Below are 23,002 nucleotides of genomic sequence, written 5' to 3'. Positions count from 1 at the left end.
TATAATTCACACAGTCTTTTGCATTTAATAACATTATGCGTTGCGATGTAAATAAATAGGTGTTAGGACTGATCAGTTGTCTTTAGTATATCATTTACATGAACGATAAAAAGTAAATTACCATCGCGACGTTAGATGGCGTTTCAGTAGTTTCTAGTAAAGTGAGAAAGATAGTATGAGTTAAAACAGACAGTGATCGTCAGGTTATATTTCTATAGTAGTATAGTTTAGGTGGAATCTGTGCAGTTATGTGATCTATAACCGAACAAGTGCGTTTATGAAACACCTATAGTCAAGCATGCGATTATTGTGTATTTCGAAGGTGGCATACAGCGCTCGAAAAGTCAACTTCCAGAGCGGGCGTTGTAAAAAGTATTGTATGCTACAAGTGGGATAAAGAAGCAAAAAGCAAATATGACAGTCGCGATTACGACATTCGCTGTAAGGTTATGAGACTTTCGTATGAAGACTCGTGTGGTCTTCATCTACCACACTCGTCTTCATAAGAATGCCCCATAAACCTTACGCTCATGTCGCAACAACACGACTGTCAGATTTCACCGCCGAGGCAACAATTGTGCTCCTATTGTTAACCACACAGTCATTCGCGTATATGTGATAAAAAACGCCAGTTCTGTTGAACTTGCATCGGAGTACCATCTGCTAATACGGTAAGTCACACGTTATTTTTATTCGGATGAAGTAATTTATTGCTACAAAAAGATGTGGGGTAATATGGGGCGATTTTTTTTCGCAGCCGGGTGGTATGATTTCTAGTTAATGAAGAAACGAAACATTGGTAATTTTCTAGTTGAACGGCCACACCTCCGATTTTCTCAAAATTGTGGTATGTCGTAGAGTTGGATATGAGGGTAGGAGGATAATCGTTCCGAAATGTTGACAATAAATGTGATCAATTGTTGGATTCTCAAAGCGCATGGTTATCCATACTTACCGCGCCCAACGTATATACATATACATATACTTCATCGGTACGTCGAACTATACACATACGAAAATTTCAAGGAAATTGGAGGTGTATTACCTACAAATTCTTGAAAACGATCATATTTGCGATTTCAAATTCATTAATAATTTTCAGAATTAGTGAGCGATCTCTAAATATTGAAAAAACATTTTTGCTTCATCCAAAATTTTGTATCCTTATAAGCTATAAATCCTACCGTCAAGCTAAGAGGAGAAAAAAAAAAAAAATTTCCGCTTACCCTAATGTGGGGAGACCGTCAATCGTAACGATATCAATTTAGTACTGTAGCAATGTTTACGTACATTTTTTAAAAATCCAGAACAAATCAAATCGTTAGGGGGGCCCCTTTCACGAATAATTAACTATAATGGTCAACGCCGACTTAGGAGCATGCTAGGCCCTCAGGCAAATGTAAATTCATGGCCCCCCCCCCCCCCCCCCCCCGCCCCTATCAAAATATATTACAGGGAGACCTGAAAAAATGGTTGAAAAAAAATGTATCAGATATCATCTTGAACGAGTCAAGTCAAGGAACTTAGGAACCAGGAGCGGAAATAAGTAAAGCATTCTCAGTATAATACGGAAATGTAATCATACCTATAATATTCACTACAAGAGCAATTCAACACCAGCTTTGGATAACAAATAATATCAAAACGATAGAAAATTGTAGTTGCCTATGTATATACTTAATATTCAAACCACAACATTACAGAGGAACTTTTCTGCATTTTTTCTGTGCAAAAGTATTTATGATATCCTCATAATCAATACCATTGAACACATCTTTTTCGATGCATAAAAGCGCTAAAGCGCTCACTTTTTCCTGCAACAAAGTACTGCGAAGATAGTTTTTCACCCGTTTTAGAACAGAAAAGCTACGTTCGCCAGTAGCATTACTCACTGGAAGTGTGAGATATATCCTTAATATAATTTCAACATTCGGAAAAGTTGAAGAGATTTGCTTTTCGATGATGAACTCATAAAAATCTTGTGGTGTTCTCATGTCATTTTTGGAAGCCAAGTCCAGAAACTGATAAACTTCTTCATCAAATTCCTCGCTGGCGATATCACTTTTATAAAACTCTTTTAGATCTCTAGTAAGTGTCGCAACCACGTCCGTTAAGCTGGAATTGCCAAACCAGCACAACACAATAAAACTTGCCCAGTAATTTTTCGCTATTTAAATGCTATTTAATCGCACAAAAATTAATTTTGTCGCCCCAGCCATTTTCGAAAAAATACGGTATGGGCAGCTTAGTATAAAACTGACTATGTCAGATTGTAAAAAAAAAATAATTTCGTGTTATCAGGACCGCAGGAATTTTTCGCTTTTTAGATGCTTTTTAATCGCACAAAAATTAATTTTGTCGCCCCAGCCATTTTCGAAAAAATACGGTATAGGCAGCTTAAAATAAAACTGACTATGCCAGATTGTAAAAAAAACAATTTCGTGATTATCAGGACCGCAGGAATTTTTTGCTTTTTATTAGCACATTCCAGCACATTTGAATCGACAAAGAATTACGTTCATTGCTGTTTTGAGAACTCCGAAAGAGGCATCCTTTTTGATTCCTCGTATCTACATAGTACAATGAACCGAAAATATTTGTCCGACGGTTCAATTCCATTGTGTATAACTTGAAAAATATCAATTTAAGAGGTTATTTCTTGTGAACAAATTTGTTGGATAGCCGATTATCCAGGGTGGTCAAAAATATGGTGCCAGAAAATGGAATTCACCGACGGGGTTAATAATTATATCTGTTGACGCTACGGATGCGAGTGTATGAAGATCGCGCTCTTTCCCTAAGCTTCATTAGGCAGTAGACCGTTCGAAAGGGCGGTGGTTGCGCTACTGGGGTCACATCTCCCCCCTCTCCCTGAACGGGCGAAACATCGCCGTATTTGAGAGCACTAACCGCGAGGTTGCAGCACCTTACGGTAAGTGGAGGATTATTTCGCTCCTTTCCGGGTGAGCTCGGGTTCTTCCAGTGCATCACTCGAAGACGAGTAGCTTTACTTTTTCTTACTTTTCGAATATTAGACACTATTTGAGTTACTTAGTCCATAATTATTAGAATATTTTGTGATATACGTACAATGTTTGGAATCCGAAACGTCTCGAATATGTACTTTCAATAAATAGTATACCGTCGTGTGCGATGTATGTTTAGCAAAATTCTATGTTATTCATCTAACGCTCTTGCAGTAAACAGCTGTCAGTTATTCAGTCTGTCTCTAGCTAGCATTGCATGGAGAGCTTTTTCAGTGGTGTCACAATGCAAGCGATACGTGGTCGCGGTCGGCCAATTCAAGTTGACAAGGACTTACAAGGAGACCTTGCCAAGTGCCACCCACCGATTTTGACGAAACTTCGCAGGATGGAAGAATAGCAAAAAAAAACGGATACGTGTTTCGGCTTATCCGTAGACACTCAACCGTTTTCGAGAAAATTACGGTTGAAACACGAAAAAATTTTGACGTAGCTTCATGAGTCTAGCCGCGCGCCATCTGTACAAGCAGATCAGCGGTTCAGCGGCTAGCGTGACAGCTCCGAGAATTGATGCTCCGGGTTCGAGTCCGGTCAGAAATGTTTTTTTTTTTTTTTTTCAAATTCTTCGTCAAAGTATGCTGCGCGAACGTTCCTCATTTTATTGGGAAATACAAGGACCCTTTATTGAAATTATAATTCATCTTTTCGAATAAACTGTCCGTTATTCCGAATTATGCTACGGGGTAGGTTTTCAGGTAGGCTCGCTAGCCGTAGCCAACCGGCCGATAATTCGTAGAAAATAATACGAAATATTTTGGACTGGTAAAAAACTATATTCGACGTCTCCAAAACTGCCCCGTCCTGATTGCACAGCGGAGAGAAATCACAAGCAGACGCGACGCAATAAAAATACACCCCCTGGTCCATAATCAATTGCGGGCACCAGCATTTGAAAAAATGATTCGGTACGCATGGTTCGCCGCAAAATTATCGGCGGATCGCGAGGTTTTCAATAACGTCAACGACGTTGCGTTTCCGGATGACGTTCACACCCAGAACTGTGATTGCGGCCAAAGTGCCTTCACGCGTTGCTTCTGGTGCAGAGAATATTTATGTTTTGAATGTTACTATGATAGGTACCATCCCGACGAATGCGCTACATATTGTTGAATTAATCGGGAGATAATGTAATAATAAACATAAAAATCAATAATAATAATAAGGAACGTTCGCGTAGCATACTTTGACGAAGAATTTGAAAAAAAAAAAAAACATCTCTGACCGGACTCGAACCCGGAGCATCAATTCTCGAAGCTGTCACGCTAGCCGCTGCACCGCTGATCTGCTTGTACAGATGGCGCGCGGCCAGACTGATGAAGCAACGTCAAAATTTTCCGTGTTTCAACCGTAATTTTCTCGAAAACGGTTGAGTGTCTACGGATAAGCCGAAACACGTATCCGTTTTTTTTTGCTATTCTTTCATCCTGCGAAGTTTCGTCAAAATCGGTGGGTGGCACTTGGCAAGGTCTCCTTGTTAGTATTAAGGAAGGTGCTTGAACATGCATGCAATATTCTTTTGCCAGAGCAGAAAATCATTTCGAAATTCCGCCCAATTTGGGCAACAATTTCGAGTGAGTTGGATCATAAGATCGCCTCAAGTTCCTTGCATTCTATGGTATGCAATAACAAATATAAGCTGCGCGAAAAACTGAGTGCAAGTATTTCAAGAGATTCGTGTGAAAGTGCAAACAATACGTTCGAAAGTGACGCCAAGTTCGTGATTCTCGGGACAATACTTTGGACTCAGAAGCACATGACGATGTTTCACGGACATACGAAGTCAAACTTTCGAGGGAAGAGTTCCGGGCATTACTCACAATAAGGCGATACAAACGAGCCAATAGCAAATCTCACCGAACAAATGTAATACTGATTCCGGGAGTCTGGGAGGACGTGGTTATGGATGCAATCGTCCAGCAAACGCCAGTCGCATGTGGATATAATTTTCAGAATCATTACATTTCCGGCGATTTGAAATCAGGATACATAAATGGTACGGTTTCGAATGTCATATTTTGTTTTGTTGATCATTTTAAACAAGAAAACCAAAGAACAACAAATTGTCATTTTCTTCTGTTATTTTACCTTCATTATACACAACACCGGGTGGTTCTTCATTTTCACCTTGTTTGTGGCATAGACCTCGCAATCACAGTCGGGCACCACCAAATACTATGTGACTCTGAGGCGGACAGAGACGGGGATGATTAGATTTTTTCTGATATATTGGTACAAATGTATACGCATGTGCCAAGTACAATAAAACGAATATCTTTTTTCTTTGGGCCCATATCAAAATTACGTTGTCTATCACAAAAAAAATTGTATCAAAATTTCAGTCGGTTATTTTCATTTTTCAGTTAGCTCTCGCGTAAATAAGAATTTTTGTCCAAAATTTTTTTCTCAACTTTACGTTTTATGAATGATTAAATATAACAGACAACACAGACCATGGTATGATTTTGTAGGGAATTAAATTGTCTACAAAGATAACGTTTGACCGAGTTAAGAAAATTAGCCACTTTTTTCTGGAGCTAATAAAACTTATTTTTTTTTACCAAAATCTATAATTTCATTAATTGTTGACCACTCAAAAAATAATCCTTTTATCTATAAAACTCATCGGTTTACATTTTTCATGAAGCGTTACGATCTAAAGAAATAGTGAAGAAATATTCGTTTTATTTGGCACAGTCTAGACTATACGTGAACAAACACCAATAGGTCTGGTACAATTTTCTCGTGCAAACCGTAGGGAAGGATTCATTCATTGTACTATAATCTTGGTTTTTTCGTTCTGCATTTAATCATTCATCTAATCACCTATTTATCGGCTTATTTATTTTGTTCAATGGTACATTAGCTTCTTGCAAATGTGGAGGAATCATGCGAATCATTATAAAGGACGACGTTGACAATTCCACCGACATCAAACTCATTTGTACCTGTACGAAGGGTGCAGGGAAATGCGGTAAGCGGTGGTTGCGGGGATCTAAGAGACGTGCCGTAGCAGAAGAAATTTCGAGTCAAGCGGTACACGTTTATCGTGCGAAAAAAGCAGAGAATGCTATGCAGGAGAATGAATGCGAGCCACCGAACTTATTCACATTTCCTGTACTTAGAGTAGCGAAACACGAATTTATCAGCAGACAATTCTTGGATCGTGACCCTGTGAAGGCAATCCAATTAATGAAAGCAACGAGCGAAAGGAATATAATTCATGGCATTGGGTTAGATCCTTTTTATGTCCATTACTGGACAAATTACCAAGTGGATGTATATCGCAGATACGCTTTGAAAAATATAACTTCAGTGTTTATTGATGCCACCGGGAGTATCGTCAAGAAAATTGTAAAACCGAAACGTGGGGATGCAGGTCCGATTTTTCTATATCATGTTGTGACTTACATCGAAGGAGGCCAATTTTCGATCTCCCACATGCTAAGTGAAGTGCACAACGTAAATGCCATACAATTTTGGCTCATGGAATAGGTGCGGTCAGGGGCACCGCGACCAGCAGAAGTAGTAACCGATTCATCCAAAGCTCTCCTGAACGCTGTCATCAGAGCTTTCACATCGTACTGCACGATGGATGAATATGTTAACGCCTGTTTCGAACAGAATGTTCCGCAATGTTACGTCAGGGTAGACGTAGCTCATTTCATTAAACTTTACGCTGATTTTTCTAAGAGTCTCCCACATCGTGTTAAAGTCTTTTACCTTGCAGTAATTGGGCAATTAATACTGTGCCGTTCAATAGAAGACGCGGAAAAAATTGTGAAATGTATTCTCCTTGTCAGTATGTCCGAAACGGAAGGATCGCTACCAGATGGCGAACAAAGCGATAGCGAGATCGCCAAGGCATTCCTGAAGACGTTGATTTCAGAAGAGACCGTGAGTTTAGCATTTTTTTCTGTTCATGCACCATTCACCAAAACAAGTTCAGTTCGTGGGGATTTCATTTTCCAAATTGATATTTTTATGTACAGAATTTAGGATTTAATTTACAAATTATCTATGTACACTGTACAGATGTGCCCTAATGTGCTGTTTACACAAATTAACTATAGTCTCTATATTGAAACTACTAGCTACACATATATATGAAAATTTTACAGGCAATACCTGACATAAATGGCGAAGTAGACCCTAACTCGAACGACTTCGGAATACGCAATGAAAATGAAGACGACCCCGATTCTGAATCCGAAATAATTGGGACTAATATTAATGTAAACAAATGGACAAAATGGGGGCAACGGATTCAACAGCAAGTGAATGCTGCTATCGGAAACCAAATTGGCGACAGAGAAAATGCCCAATATTTTCCTGCCTTGGCAAAAAAGTTGCTGAAGGACATCTCATATTTTCCTCTTTGGTCGAGTGTAGTCCGAGATATGTTTGGCTACGGAAATGTTCCAGCCTCAAGTGCACCTGTAGAAGGTGAATTTAATAAAATAAAAACACATCTCTTCAAAAATGAGACCCTGCCTATGCGGGCCGATGCTTTTCTGAAGCTCCACGTGAATTATGTAAGTGGGCGTACTAAACTTATTGGCGCAAGAATGATCGGAAGCGGAGATCAGACTACCAATGACGACCAATGTGTAAACACAAGTATTTCGACCATGTGTACAGAAGAAACATTGGGGCGCCATAGCATCCAAACCAGACAAAACCGCATAAATGACGAGTCACTCAATATCGATGCCATGCAAGCAACTCACAATGATTCAAACCTACAGCAACAAATAGTTACCACGTTAGCCTCAAAATGTCCTGCTTGCCAGAATAATAATAAGCCAAGTGGAGCTCATAAGTGCGCCATATGCCAAACACCCGTACACGCACTTGAAACATGTTCCATTTCCTTGAATGACTCGGATGAAGGTTATGGACAAAAACGAATATGCGTATCGTGTAGTACAACACGAAGTGTTCCATTGATTCTTGCAAGTCGTAACTTAGAAAACTGGCAAGGTCAAGCTTCTAAAGCTTCGGAGAATATCGAGAAGAAGAAAAAGCCGAACAAATCAAGATACTTAGGAGATCAGAAATACAAGATCAAAGAACAACTGAATTGTGGAAAAAATAAAAAACTCCTAATTATCAAAAATGGCAGCCACAAGTCTTTGCACGCAATTAGCGTTAATGGAAAGAAAGTATACGTGACTTATACGTGTGCATTTGACAGCATTTACCAGGTTATGCTAGCAGCTCTCTGTGACAGGCCAGATTTACGGGAAATGGTAATTGAAGAACCTCAGTCAAATATAAAATTCAGTTTAACTATTTTAAATTAGAAACCTCTTGCCAGCATGAGGTCTATTTCATGTTGAAAATACCCATTAATATTTTCTCGCAGATATTGGAAATTTCTCGAACTCATCCTAAAGTGTTCGGAATAAAAAATCTGATTTTTCTGAAATTTTTTAGATTTTCAAGAGGTGTCGTTTCTTTCAAACTTTGAATAATCAGAAGTCAAAAACGGTTCGATAGATGAATTAACAAAACAAATCTGAGAGTATTTTGAAGGTGCTATTATTGCTCTGAAAAATTTCAAATAAATCAGGACTAGTGAAGGATAGACCCTACTCGAATTCACTTAAAACGCCCCTTATACATATATGTAAGTTTGGACGTTACCGCCACACTTTGGTGTAATGACCATGTGACCAGAGAGAGAAACGCGAGCGTAACGACAGAAGGCGTAGAAGCGATAGAGGCTCCGAGCAGTAAACCTCGTGAATAGCCACGCTAATATCTAAGACAGTAGAAGAGACAAAAGGCGTATCATCGGCAATTATATCGATTCAGTGTTATCTACTGCATCATATTTGTCGTGTCATTTACCCTTGAACCCCGCGTATCTGAGACGGAAGCTTAGAAATCGATATAATGGAGATGAGAGCTAAATTTCAATTCGTTTCGGAGGCTGGAGACGATTCGAAGACTACAGTGGTCAAGGTAAAAACCATTCAGCTGGTAGGAGAGGCCGAAACCTTTGAATTCCCTAGAGACAAACGTACAGCTACCCATCATGGCCGACTTTTCGACACCGCCGTGGCGAAAAACGTCGTGAAAAGCTTGAAGGTACGCAACAAATTTCGTAAGGTTACCATCACCTTGGACGATAAGCTCCGAGACATATACCTCGACGAAGAAGACAATGTGGCCTTTAACAACGAATACTTAGAGGAGGTAAATATTATTACGGATAACTCAGATGTGAACACAGCGCCCGATACCTCCATAAAACCAAGTCGCACATTAGCCAAAGACATAGTGTTAGATAAGTACAACGGCGATAATCTCAATGCAAACACATGGCTGCAATGGTTCGTCCGAGAATGCAATAGAGTTAATATTAAACAAGAAAAATACGCAGAGACATTAAGATTATTTTTAGAAAAATCTGCTTTACAATGGTTTAACGTATTCATGAAAGATAACCCTCTGGACAATAACTGGGAAGCGTGGAATAACTCTTTTTTAGACATCTTTTCTGCGCAATCTTGGACAGACATCGCATATGCTTATAACTTTAAATTTTTGAACGGCTCCTTTCTGGACTATGGCTTAAAAAAAAGAAGCCTACTCTATGAAACAGATGAAAATATAACTATAAATACACAAATAAACCTAATTGTCATAGGATTACCACAATGGGTACGAAATAAGTTAGAGAAAAAATCCCTGGTAACCATAGAAACTCTGATGTCAAAATTAAAACAATTAGGTACAATAAGCGATAGAAAAAAAGAAACTACAATACCAGAAAAAAAACCATGCCCAAACTGTGAAAAGCTGGGTTATAAGAATAGGTACCACCCGGAACAGTTGTGCAGACTAAAAAACAAACAGGTAGTTAAACAAAGAAATGAAAATATAAAAGTAATAAATAATATTGACCTAGAAAATGCCATAAATAATACAGAAGAAGCAAAAAACGAGTGACAACCCCACTTATTAAGTTAAATATACAAGCTAATGGTAAATCTGCAACCGGTCTATACGACTCAGGATCCAACGTATCATTAGTAAATCCGGAGTTTGTAAACAAGAACAGAAACTTTAAACGCATAATAAGTGGGGAGAAAAACCTTAGAGGAGTGGCAGGAATAGCAAAATCGCAAGGCACAATAACCTTAAAAATTAAAATAGGCAACATAGAAAAAAATGTAAACCTCTTTATAATGAAAAGCAATAATTTTAACGAAGATCTATTACTAGGTTTAGATATTATACAAAACTTCAAATTATGCCAAGATGAAAATTTGAATATTACACAAAAGCATAATAAATCGCAGAGTCGAGAAGAAGTAATTAAAATAAATAACATATTGGAAACAGATAAAAACATAGAAACGGTTTTAAAAGAAAATAACAAAGTATTCGCCGGCACAAAGTTCGATATAGGAACTATAAAAAATTATGAGGCAGCGGTAAAATTAACAGAAAATAAATATATATCAAGAAAACCGTATAAATGCTCGTATCAGGACAAAGAGGAAATTGAAAATCAAATTAATGAATTATTAAAAGCAGGTTTGATTGAAGAGTCGTGCAGTCCTTTTGCAGCTCCAGTCACCATGGTGTTCAAAAAAGAAGAAGGAAAGAGATCACGCCTATGTATAGACTTTAAAGAACTAAATGAAATAATAGTTCCAGAAAGTCAACCATTTCCAAGAATAGACGATCTTACACTAAGAGCCAGAAACTGTAAATACTTCTCAAAATTAGATGTGAATTCAGCGTTCTGGTCGATACCCATACAAAATAAAGATAGTTACAAACTAGCTTTCGTAACACACCATGGACACTGGCAATGGAATTGCCTACCATACGGTTTAAAAACAGCACCCGCTATATTCCAAAGAGTCATGTCAAGTATACTTAGGAAAAATGGACTAAATTCATTCGCAGTAAATTACATTGACGACATATTGATATACTCGAAAAATTATAACGACCATATTAAACACCTAGAATTAGTATTAAAAGTATTATATAGTGAAGGTATCAAGCTAAACTTCAATAAATGTGAATTCGCAAAACACAAAGTAACATACTTAGGTCATGAAGTTGGGGACAACAACATCAAACCGACAAATGACAACCTAGAAGCAATAAAAAAATTTCCAACTCCACAAACGAGAAAACAGATTAGACAATTCCTAGGGAAAATAAACTTTTACTTAGAATACATTCCGCAAAGTACAATATTACTAGATCCATTAAGAAATTTATTGAGAAAAAATGTAGAATTCCACTGGTCCGAAAGATGCAGCCTCAGTTTTGAAAAAACAAAAAAATACCTATACTCAGCTCCGATCCTAGCAATTTTCGATCCAAAAGCGCTGATATATATACATACAGATGCAAGCATCGAAGGAGTAGGAGCTATACTAAAACAACCACAGGAAGACAAATCAATAAGACCAGTGTTCTACTTTTCAAAAAAGCTAACTAAGGCACAAAAAACAAAAAAAACAGTATACATAGAATGCTTAGCAATAAAGGAGGCCATCCAATATTGGCAATATTATCTGATAGGGAACAAATTTGTAATATTCACCGATCACAGACCAATAGAGAACCTCAACATAAAAAAAACAGATGATCCAGAATTACTGCAAATGTTAAACTATATATCACAATTTGACTTAGACATTGTATACAACCCAGGAAAAGATAATCTGGAGGCAGACTGCCTGTCCAGAAACCCAGTACTAGATCCAACTGAAATTAACGAAGAAAATTCGATAATTGAAACAACAAACTTTATAAAACTAGGAGAAATAACAGAAAACCAAAAACAACTAAAGGTAGGAAAAATGTAATATAGAAAATGATATAATATACAAAACACTAAATAAAAAGAAAAAAATCTGGATAACAGAAGAATTTGGTCTTTCTCTGGTTAAAAGAATCCATACATACCAAGGTCATATTGGCACAAAACAGCTAAATCTAATGATAGGAAAAAAATTCTATTTTAAAAATATGTATAAACACACGAAAATGATATGTCGCTCATGCGAAACATGCATCAAAAACAAGTCAAGAATAGGGTGTTTCAAAGCACCACTCTCACATCTAGGGCCAGCAAAAGAGCCACTAGAAATCATGTCCTTAGACACAATAGGAGGTTTCAAAAAGAATAAAAGCACAAAAAAATATATACACTTAATGATAGATCACTTTACAAGATTCGCATACATCACTACATCAAAAACACAAACGGCCAAAGATTTTATAAACCTAATTAAAAAAGTAGAAAAAGATGGAAAAATTAAAACATTATTGACAGATCAATACCCAGGCATAAACTCAACACAGTTTAAACAGCATGTAAATAAACAAAACATAAACTTGATCTTCACAGCAGTTGACTGTGCATTCTCAAACGGGCTTAACGAAAGAACTAACCAAACTCTCGTCAACAGGATAAGGTGTAAAATATATGAAAACAGGGAAAAATCATGGCCAACTATAGCAAACGAATGCATAAAAGAATACAATGATACAGTACATAGCTCAACAGGATTCACCCCAAAATACTTACTGACAGGATCAGACTTCTCATTTCTACCAAACCAACTAAAAGATTCAAACAAAACCAATATGGAAGAAAATAAAAAAATAGCATACGAAAAATCAAAGAAAATCTACAACCAAAACAAAATGTACTATGATAAAAATACAAATCCAATAGAGTATAAAGTAGGAGACTTAGTATTTATTCAAAACGGTAATAAACTAAATAGAGATAAACTAGATGTGATTAGAACAGGACCATTTAAAATAAAAGAAAAAATCTCAAATGTAATTTATAAGATAGACAGTGGACTAAGAAAAAATGAATCAAATCTGTTTCATGCAAGCAAACTGGTCCCCTATGTCGGAACCGGGTTCCCTTCTTTGAAGGGGGGGATGTAAGTTTGGACGTTACCGCCACACTTCGGTGTAATGACCATGTGACCAGAGAGAGAAACGCGAGCGTAACGACAGAAGGCGTAGAAGCGATAGAGGCTCCGAGCAGTAAACCTCGTGAATAGCCACGCTAATATCTAAGACAGTAGAAGAGACAAAAGGCGTATCATCGGCAATTATATCGATTCAGTGTTATCTACTGCATCATATTTGTCGTGTCATTTACCCTTGAACCCCGCGTATCTGAGACGGAAGCTTAGACATATATCAACGTTGTACACATATTTGTATAGTATGTATATTCGTATGCATATTCCTAGTTGAAAATCTATGCTTATTTCTCAGATTAAGAGAACAGACACTGAACTCGACATTATGAAGATGGCATTTGACGTCTTAGACAATGGTTTAAGGGCATCCTACCAGATCCGCGCAAAAATTCTTTACGATATCTTTCCTTCCGAAGCACAACCGGAAGGATCACTTATCGCGAACTGCAGCATAGTCGTTTCAGCCTTGGCCCGAAAACTCTTCAAAAATTCTCCGAGTTTCACTGAAACTATCACCTGTATTGAAGGATGTGATCCGCGACTAAACATTCGGGAAATACCCGTAATTGGTAGAGCGGCTTTATACAAGGATGAACTCGACGTTGAAGAAATTTTGCAACTACCAAGATTGCCCTTATGTAGTGCACCTAATTGCCATGGAACTACGTGTAGTAGAATCTCGGCAGTTGGAAAAATAACTTCGCGCCATGAATCGAAATTAATTACTCAAATATTCTGTAAACTCACTATTGATATGCATTTTTCATATATACTGTTGCAGGAAATATTGTAATTTTTGAGGTATTTTCTGACGATGAAGGTGAGCCGATAAAGTTGCGAGACTTACCGAAGCAATTTCCGAGTCCATTGTCTATCAATGAAACGTACAAACTTGTAGGCGTCGTACACGAAGAAATTTCAGTGAGTGCGAGACCTACGAGATATTCCGATTGTACAACGTTGAATCACTACATTGCTTTTTGTCTGCGAAGTGGAGGAACATGGGAAGAATATGATGATAATCAAAAAAGCGAGAAAAAAAAGAGAGAGGAATCTGAGATTAACCCAGCGGCTATTCTATGCCAAATCAAAAACACAACCCCATGACTTGTAGCCGTAAATAAGTATTTCTATTTCAAACATGTACTTCTTGTGCACGTAATATATATTTTACCTTATGAGATTGAAGTATCTTTCGCCCGTTCTTCCAAATAATTTAATTTTTGTGCCATTGAATGGCATTTAAAAAGCGAAAAATTCCTGCGGTCCTGATAATCACGGAATTGTTTTTTTTTACAATCTCGCATAGTCAGTTTAATATCAAGCTGGCTATACCACAGTTTTTTCGAAAATGGCTGGGGCGACAAAATTAATTTTTGTGCGATTAAATAGCATTTAAATAGCGAAAAATTACTGGGCAAGTTTTATTGTGTTGTGCTGGTTTGGCAATTCCAGCTTAACGGACGTGTCGCAACCTTTTTCAAATTCAAAGAAGGAACATCGACGAAGAAAATTTTGAACTTGTCATTAATTGAACGATAACTTTGCCCCCTCGATAACAATTCCGAAATTAATTGATCGCAAATTAAATAAAATACGTTCACTTTGAAACTTTCTCGTCCATCCAAAACAACTTCGTTGGTATGTGACTCATCAGCAAATGACGTTCTGTGTCTAGTCCTTCGAATGTCCTTCTCATACATCTTGATCTTTGATAAACTGATGGCTTGTCTTTCAATATCATCGAAATCTTCTCTGATACCTTTTATAAAGTCTGTCGCAATATGGAGACATAAGTGCGGATTCTGCAGTGACTCACTGGTAGCATTAAATCGACTCAATATTTTATCCCATATCAATGTGAGAAGAAAAAATTCTAGCGTGTCAATTTTTTTAGACAATTCCTTTGCTTCTAATTGCACACTCTTCTTTTGGGAAATGTCAACACTTAGTTGATCCAATGTCATATGTATTTCGTGATGACCCTTTTGTAAAGCTTTTATAGCATCAGCTCTAGCTGACCATCTCGTATCACAAATCTTTTTAACCGTTAGATGAGTAGTTTGAGAATTTTTGAAATTTTCTTCCAATCTATTCCAGCGTTGTGTTGGCGCTGATAAGAAGACGTAAATATGTTGAACTGAATCAAAATATTTTGTCGCATCGAGACAACAATCTGCCGCAGAATTCCCAATTAAGTTTAACGAACGACTGGAGCAAGGTACAAATTCCGCAGTGTTGCTGTGATTTTTAATTTTAGCTTGTAAGCCATTATATTTCCCAGACATATTGCTTGCGTTATCAAAACTCTGTCCACGACAATTCCGAATATCGATACTCATGTTGACTAATGCGTTAATCAACACGGTCTCTAAATATTGACCAGTGTGGGAGAAAATCGGAATAAACCCGAAGAACCTTTCAACCGATTTACCGTCTGGCAATACATATCGAAGCACAATAGTTAACTGATCTACATGGCTTGCATCAGGGGTGCTATCAACAATTATAGAAAAATATTTTGCTGATTTAACCTCGTTTATCAATTTAGATTTTACCTCATCCTGTATAACCATGATAAACTCATCGCATACGGTAGCAGATAGATAGCTAATCGAGCCTTTTCCTTTTCCTGAATATTTCTCTAAATGATTGGCTAAGAATCCATCAAACTCACTCAAATACTCTAACGCTCCCAAGTAATTACCATTGCCAGCAGTAAAAAGTGATTGGTTAGACCCTCGGAATGCCAGCCCATGTTTGGCTAAATATTTTATGGTAGCTATGATTCGTTTTAATACTTCTCTCCAATATTTCTTCTCGTTCTGATATTGGTGTTCTAAATCTGTGTCAATGCGCCCTACAGCTGAAGATCTAGTAACAAAAGTTTCTACTGCTAACATGTGGTCCCTGCTGTTCTCGTGCTTTGATAAACTTTTATGAATATTCTTCCAGTCCTAGTACCCTTCTGTCAGAGTATTTTTCTTATTTGAAAACAATTTACATACATAGCAATATACACAGCCGCTTGAGGAACTATAAACAAGCCATTCCCGTCTAACTGTCTCACCATTTGGTTTAGATCGAAAAAATACCTTCTCAGTAAGTGATCTGGTAACTGTTTTCGATCCTTCCTGGCATGTAGTTTTTGATGTGTCCAAACTACCATGAACAGACGACGGTTTCTCTATCAGAAATTGCCTTTGCATTTCGGGTGTTATAATTTGTGGCCACAGCGCTATATCTTTGGGGTGAACGATTTTCGTTGCATGACTATAATTTTCACAGTTTGATGAAGCTTCATCTTCTTCTTCCACATTTCGGTTCATCGTTTCTTCTACGTTTCTGCTATCCTTTTCTTTTGTATTTTCATCTTGCACATTTGTTGTATCTTGTTCGATCGAATCTGCCTTGTCTTTCTCATTATTATTCAAATTTGGGACTGTCGGTTGAAAAAACGAGCTCAAAGAATGACGCATTTTTTTATTTCGTTCTTTTCTTTGCTGTACTTTCTTCCGTTTTTGTGCTCCCGACAGTACTTTGGGATTCATTATCTTACAGAAAGTTTTTTGTTTCTGTTTGAGTGAAAATAGAAAATAATTAATCTCACAATGTGACGTCATTCAAAAAGCGTTAGATTTTCGATTCATTTGAATAAATAGAGAGTAGATATTGAAGAATGGAATCTGTGAGATATGAGAGGCGCCATAGCTGAGTTGATGGCTAATAATGATATAATAATCTTCGAACTTAACTTGTTAGTTATATAATTTTAGACGGAAATATATGTACTAACCAATTTATTATTCCGTGGTGTCTTATTATAGTCGTATTTTTCTAACTGAACAACTACTAAGGCACTAAACAGTCCGAGTTTTTCATGAACGATCTGAGCGCTTTCTTAAATCGTTACAATAAACAACAGATCAACCGATACCTCGTTGCCAATAGCAAATACAGTTGCGTTGTGCAATCGCGACAGTCATTTGTCACATTCGTGGACACGCGGCATCATCGCCGAAGACGCGCGGCATGCATAGGAATGTTGAAATGATGGTGTGTTAGGTTTCGGACTCGGCACCAGAGAGCAAATCGTTATTTTTTGTTTTTTATTGTCAAATATGAAAATGATAAAGGCTTGCGAATGGACCCCTAAAGTTTCGGGCCCCCAGCATTTGCCTACGTTGCCTAGGCGGAAAAACGGCGTTGATAAGTGGTATAATATCCAGGTCCGGTGGTAGAAATGTGTGTCCGTTTTTTGGGATTATGGTCATCACTAATTCTGGACACATTTTATCGTGAATAGAACTGCTGATTTTTTCAGAATAACACAGCATTGGGGACGACAGTTATAACCACAAAACGTCAAAAAACCTTTTTTCCTTGTTGGGACAAAATTAGGGTAGCTAACAAAAAATTTATATTGGATAGTTAGGAAGCACCGACGACGTCATTCAAGTAATCTTCGGTAACCACAATTTTATTCAAAACTATTGCGAAAATCTAAAAATGAGAGGTATTTCGGACTTTGATTATTTCAAAAAATGAAACATCATGAATAATTGAGAAAATTGTGTACCAAATACCACCATATACTAATTGTGCGAGGGGGGCGGATGGATATTGGGGTACCCGTTTCTCACCGAGTTATTTTTTTTTTTTTTTGCAACACCCCGTAGATTTTCAGTTTATGGTCCAACAAAACTCTTGCCTTAAAGACGATAAATCTTCCTTTTCAATTACATGAGATTTCGCCACTTTTTATACTCAATATTACGGCAATGAGATGTAGGGAAAGTCGGGGCGAACCGAGGTAGGTACTAGGGCAAAATAGAGTACCTCAAAAATTTTGTAAAAATCTTTTTTGAAATGATCAAAAAGGTTTTCTAACATCATTCCAGGTTTTAGAAATTTGTTTTATTTTATAACCAAGTTGAACAAAATTATTGATGTCAATAACTCTAAATGTTAATATAATTTTACTGTTCATATCCAATGAAATTATTACTTTTTCTTCACGGCAACTAAAAATCTTTGTTTTTTAGTTCCAATACGAATAAATACAGAAGTTTCATCGTATTCAAGTCTCACAATGTTCGGGCGTAGCTGCAGTACCCCGCTTTGCCCCGCGTTCCCCTACATATTCTCATAGAAGATTGAATGCTCTACAAATCAACAACAAAGTTCCGTCTGAATAATAATAATTTTGCGAAAAAAGTAATAAAAGTCAGAAAATTCAGAACGGGCATAGTAGGATGGTCTTATATTTTTCGTTAGACGATAAACTAGAAATCTAGGGGAGGCTGAAAAAAAAATCGTTTATTAACGGACACCCTAGTGGATATACTCGATTGCGTTTCGATTTTTGATTTTTATCGAAAACTCGAGTCGTGATTCATGACAAAAAAAATTATTCCAACTCGCTCTCTGTACAGGCTAGGTTAAAGCTTTGTTTTATGAATTTTCTATGAAAAGAACTATGGAGAATAAGCGAGAGACGTCAAAAGAAAGGGAAGCGGAGGTGGAGAGGAGGCGGGTGGCACGGGAGCTCCGGCATAAGGAGCGGGACGAAATAGAGAAAAGACAAAAGGAAGAGGAGAGAAAAGAAGAGGAGAGAGAGAGAAAAGGTCGCGAGCAGACGCGAGACAAGAAAGAGGTGAAAAGTAAGTTTTGAATAATGCAATAATTGAACAGTTTTGTCACCAATGATTTAACGAAAAGAATTCGACAAATGACAAGAAAAAAACTGGAGTTACAGAAAAGTACATGTACTCGATTACAACATTAGAGTGAACCTACTAAATAATATGCTTGTCTTCTTTTTTTTTAGTCGCACTATGGGTAGGTCGGGCAAAACTGGGTACTTCGGGAGAGCATGAGAGAAAAACTAATTTGATCAAGAACGATGTTCCAAGTCTTTTTCGATCATTTCTAAACAAATCAAAATTTTGTTTCGTGATGACCCTGTCATCTCGCTCCTGTCCTATCTTGATTTCTATCCTGTTTTGCCCCGCCTTCCCCCATATTAAATTCTTTTTCCAAAAAGGGATATTCTCTCCATCATTACTATTATATATTATTGTCGTTCTCGTACAGCAATGTATTCTTTTCAATGGCATACACTGAGTATGTATTTTTTTATAACTATAAGTGCATATCACTTATCGCTTGACCTCCGATGTAATAATTGTCGTGATTGTCGTGATCGTGAGTTCCGATTCTTATAGTTCTTGTTTAATTGTTTACTAGATATCGATGGTCCAAAAACCGCCGCGGCGATTACAAGAAAGGGGGTGGCGCGAAAGGCGCCAAAGACGCCAAAGGCACCAAAGGCACCAAAGGCAACGGCGGCGGGGGGGAGTCAGCCCGACCCCAATTTTATGGCCTTGCTGGAGCGCGGGGGGGGGGGGGGGCGCAGGTTTTTTTTATGTGCTGCCAAAAAAATAAAAAAATTGAAAATTAGCCCTGCGTACGTCTTAATTCAACAACCTGCACCTATAATTATTTTCTTGCAGCGCCGGATGGTTACAGTCCAGTCATATTAGCAATCCGCTTTGCTTCGGTGGGAGATAGGTTGGGCGATTTTTTCACAAGCTCATTTCACCCCCACGAACACACCCCTAAGTCGTCTTTTGAGACTAGGCCCGGGTTGAGCGTCAAATAATTGTTAAACATTGTTATTTAGAATTGTCTTTCATCAATTCGCAGGTTTTGGTCGATTGTTCAAGGTTCACCGGTATTCGTATTATGTATCGTCGTTATATTCGCATACGAGTTACACGTCGTCCACTCGTGTCTTTGTATTCTGTCGATGGCGTTATTAAAATGTCTTGTTCTCTTATTTTCGTGTACACTCGTTTCAGCAACCGATTTTACCTGTCCGGTGCCAAACGCTAACTAAAACTGAACATCTTGCCGACCCAGCAATAGCCTGGTGATGCGGAGTTCGGTTTTTACACTGTTTATGTCCACACAATCGCTCTTGTAATTAGTATTTCAATGGGGAAAAAAATTATGAATGCTACAAATCTTGAAGGATAAACGTGAATTTTTTGAAGTACGTACGGTCATCTTATTTGTCGTCAAAAACGATTGAATCGAGGTGAGCGCGGCGGCGACTGTCGCAACTCGTGGCGGTCGTGGCGGGGGAACGTAGGATGGGGGAATATGTACCGTATCCGTATCGGTTTTATCTCTGTTTCTCGACGTAAGTTCATACAATGGCTGTAAATGATCAATAATTCGGTATGCTGATGGTGTTATAAATAAAATACGCTTAGATGTGAAAAGTTTTCGCCGTGTAATTCTAAGCCTTCTACACGATACCATACTTATATAGATCCTTAAGAATTAGCGCATTAAAGAAGTGGTCAATTTATAAATTCATGACTGTGCACATTGACATCCAAAAGCGAATTGAAACGTTTGCCATTACCTGCATCGAACACACTGCATGTGAATTTCTCGCATGATCTTAAGTATGGAATTTGCCAAAGAAGAGCATTTCCAGGAGACGCCACGAGGAGGCTATTGACAAAGTCTCCCGCGTCGGACGACTCAAACACCTCTAGGTCCTGAAGAGGTGCGAGCCGCGACGTGTACGTAACAACTCCGAATTGCCGCGAACACACCTAACGTTGATGGTTTACGTACCATGCAGATTTTCCAGTGTCTGCGGAGGCCTTTGACCCATGTTTCGGGTACTTTGTGTTCGGCAATGGTATCCTAACCATTTGACATCTTTGTTAATTTTCACGCGCATGAACTCGTAGGCCAAGTCACGCCGATGCTGTCCGCACACTTCGTCTTGGAACCAACCATGGTCGTTGATATTCACGGCGCGCTGAATCAAATCAAAGATCTTGTCTTGGATTCCGTACTGGGCTCTGTGGCGTGGATACCAGTTGTCGAAGACCGCAGTCATGACATCAAAGATCAAGGAAAATCTGGGTGTTGCCACGCACAAATGTCCAAATTCCTTCTCACTTTGGTTTCGTAAGCCCTGAAGTACGTCAATATTTGCCTGGTAGCGGCAAGCGTCGGGTCGGGATTGATGAGTTCTTCGCGAGACCGTTCGCAGTTTGTCTTATCGATAGACTTTTTGGCGATGTACCCGGCAAAAAACTCAACTGCGCATTCGGTGAGCGATGCTTGATCTGCCTTGAATATGTCGTTGGCACGCGCGACGATTCGGTGGACATCGTCATCTGTATTTTCGTCTACGTCCAGTTCGACATTCATCTCTGGGACAAGTCCCACAACACCGCAAGCGAGGTTAGAATCGGTATCTTGCCTCATCCGGTTAGATACAGTTGTTTGCTCTTCGACATTCAGCAGTGTATCGTCCACGTCGTCCAAGCAATTCGCAGATTGCGCTGGTTTCATCAGGTTCAGAACGATGTTTTTCTGAACGATAAGTCGAAACTGCTGCGCCGTCGGATTCTGATTGTACGTTCCTTCGTGGCAACGCACCATCGAGAACATGTTCTCCAACGGATCCCGATTGAGTCTGACCGTCATCAAGAATTTGACGGTTTCAATTTTCAAGTCTTCCCAGAGCAAAAGTATCCCCTTAACGGTTTGCCTAAAGCCGTTGAAGCATGGGGGGATTTTGGGGCCATTGTTTGTCAGCGTTCGCCATTTCGCGGATTCAACGAGTACGTTTTCCAAACGTTCCTGAATTTCGGGTCGTCGCTCAGATAACGCACAGCGCTTGGGATTAGCGTCGTTCGGAATTCGACTATTGAGGAGGTCAAAGATATCGTTAAGAATCCCTAGAAATGCCGCCGTATTCATAACGGTGGGAGTGTCGATGCATCGCATCGCTGCGGCAGTCTGCATTGCCGCGGATACTCGGTGGCTAAATATTTGTAATGCGAGACGACAGTTCATCCTCTGGAAGATTGACGGATTGACGTGTCTCTCGGACAATTTCACCGCCGCTCTGGTCGCTTGATTTTTTTCAAGATCCCACAACTTCCGCACGGCCCCCCAAGAATCTATTCGACCTTCGTCGAATACGATATCATGGACCAAGAGCTGATTGCGGAAGTTCTTAAAGAGGTGGGGCACATCGAACAGGGCATATACTTTTTCACCACTGCGTGTAACGTACGGCTGATCTATAGATGATATCCGCCCGCCAATAACGCTTTGATTATTGGGACCCTGATCGCAGACTATAGCTCGAACATCTAACCCAGTTGCCTTGACCTCGTCCAGCATCCGATCAATGACAACCGACAGAGTCTCGTTGGCAATCGAGCTCCCTGTCAAGAAATACCCGATAGGCTGCTTCCAATTATGCAGCAAGCCCCGGACCATGAAAACGAGAGCACTCGTGGCTACTCCATCGAAATTTCCCAAGCTACCTAAGTCCTGGAAACCCTCAACCTTCTGACGTGCTTCGTTGTATTCGAAGCCTTTCTTGATCTTCAATTCATCAAAGAGAAGCACGCATTTCCGTTCGTCCGGTTCCATGCAAGCGACTTTTTTCGATAAGCTTCCAAAAATTGAGTGACAAACGCCTGGCCAGAGCTTGATACGACCGAACCATAATTTCAAGACAGAAATGGAAGGTAGCACGAATCCGAACCGATCTCGCAGTTTGCTGTAGAGGCTGGGCGATGCATAGTGCATAGCCATCGCCAAATCTTTCTCGTCGGGGGAGAATTGTGCATTCTGCTTATGAAAGAGTTGCATGCACATGAAGGTGAACACAAAACCTTTCACTCGTCGGTAGAGTGCATGAGCTAGGTTCGCAACTGACAAGGTATCACCCGCCAGCATCTTCGCGGATTGACGTGTCAACGACCTTCGGCATACTTGCAAACTATTTCGCAGCGCAGCATTACGATGCTTCAATTTGACGATATGTTCGTCCCTAATCGCGATCTGGCGTCTCAAATATCTCCTCTGTCCTCGCCACGCGTCGCGATCACCGGCACGTGCAGGAAGTAATTCGGCTCGCAC

At 39.0% G+C, this 23,002-nt stretch overlaps 2 protein-coding genes across 2 annotated transcripts; one reads left to right on the top strand and one right to left on the bottom strand.

Annotated features, from left to right (window-relative positions):
- The first annotated feature begins 390 nt into the window (after positions 1-390).
- On the top strand, positions 391-19,694 carry LOC125501898 (UPF0329 protein ECU05_1680/ECU11_0050-like). Its single transcript, XM_048659023.1, has 4 exons — positions 391-671; positions 18,506-18,693; positions 19,280-19,426; positions 19,546-19,694. Exons 2-4 carry the CDS (start codon positions 18,510-18,512, stop codon positions 19,692-19,694), a joined length of 480 nt encoding a protein of 159 aa, XP_048514980.1. The 5' UTR covers positions 391-671; positions 18,506-18,509.
- Positions 14,455-17,322, bottom strand: LOC125501899 (zinc finger MYM-type protein 1-like). The gene is made up of 4 exons (XM_048659024.1): positions 17,214-17,322; positions 16,827-16,930; positions 16,126-16,605; positions 14,455-15,954 (listed from the first exon to the last, which is right to left on the bottom strand). The coding sequence occupies exons 1-4, from the start codon at positions 17,320-17,322 to the stop codon at positions 14,455-14,457; spliced, it is 2,193 nt and encodes a 730-aa protein (XP_048514981.1).
- Positions 19,695-23,002: the final 3,308 nt, after the last annotated feature.

Source organism: Athalia rosae, chromosome 7 (genome assembly GCF_917208135.1).
Source record: "Athalia rosae chromosome 7, iyAthRosa1.1, whole genome shotgun sequence".
Lineage (NCBI taxonomy): Eukaryota > Metazoa > Arthropoda > Insecta > Hymenoptera > Athaliidae > Athalia > Athalia rosae.
The sequence above is the reverse complement of the archived record's forward strand: the minus strand, read 5'-3'. Positions and strand labels throughout refer to the sequence as shown.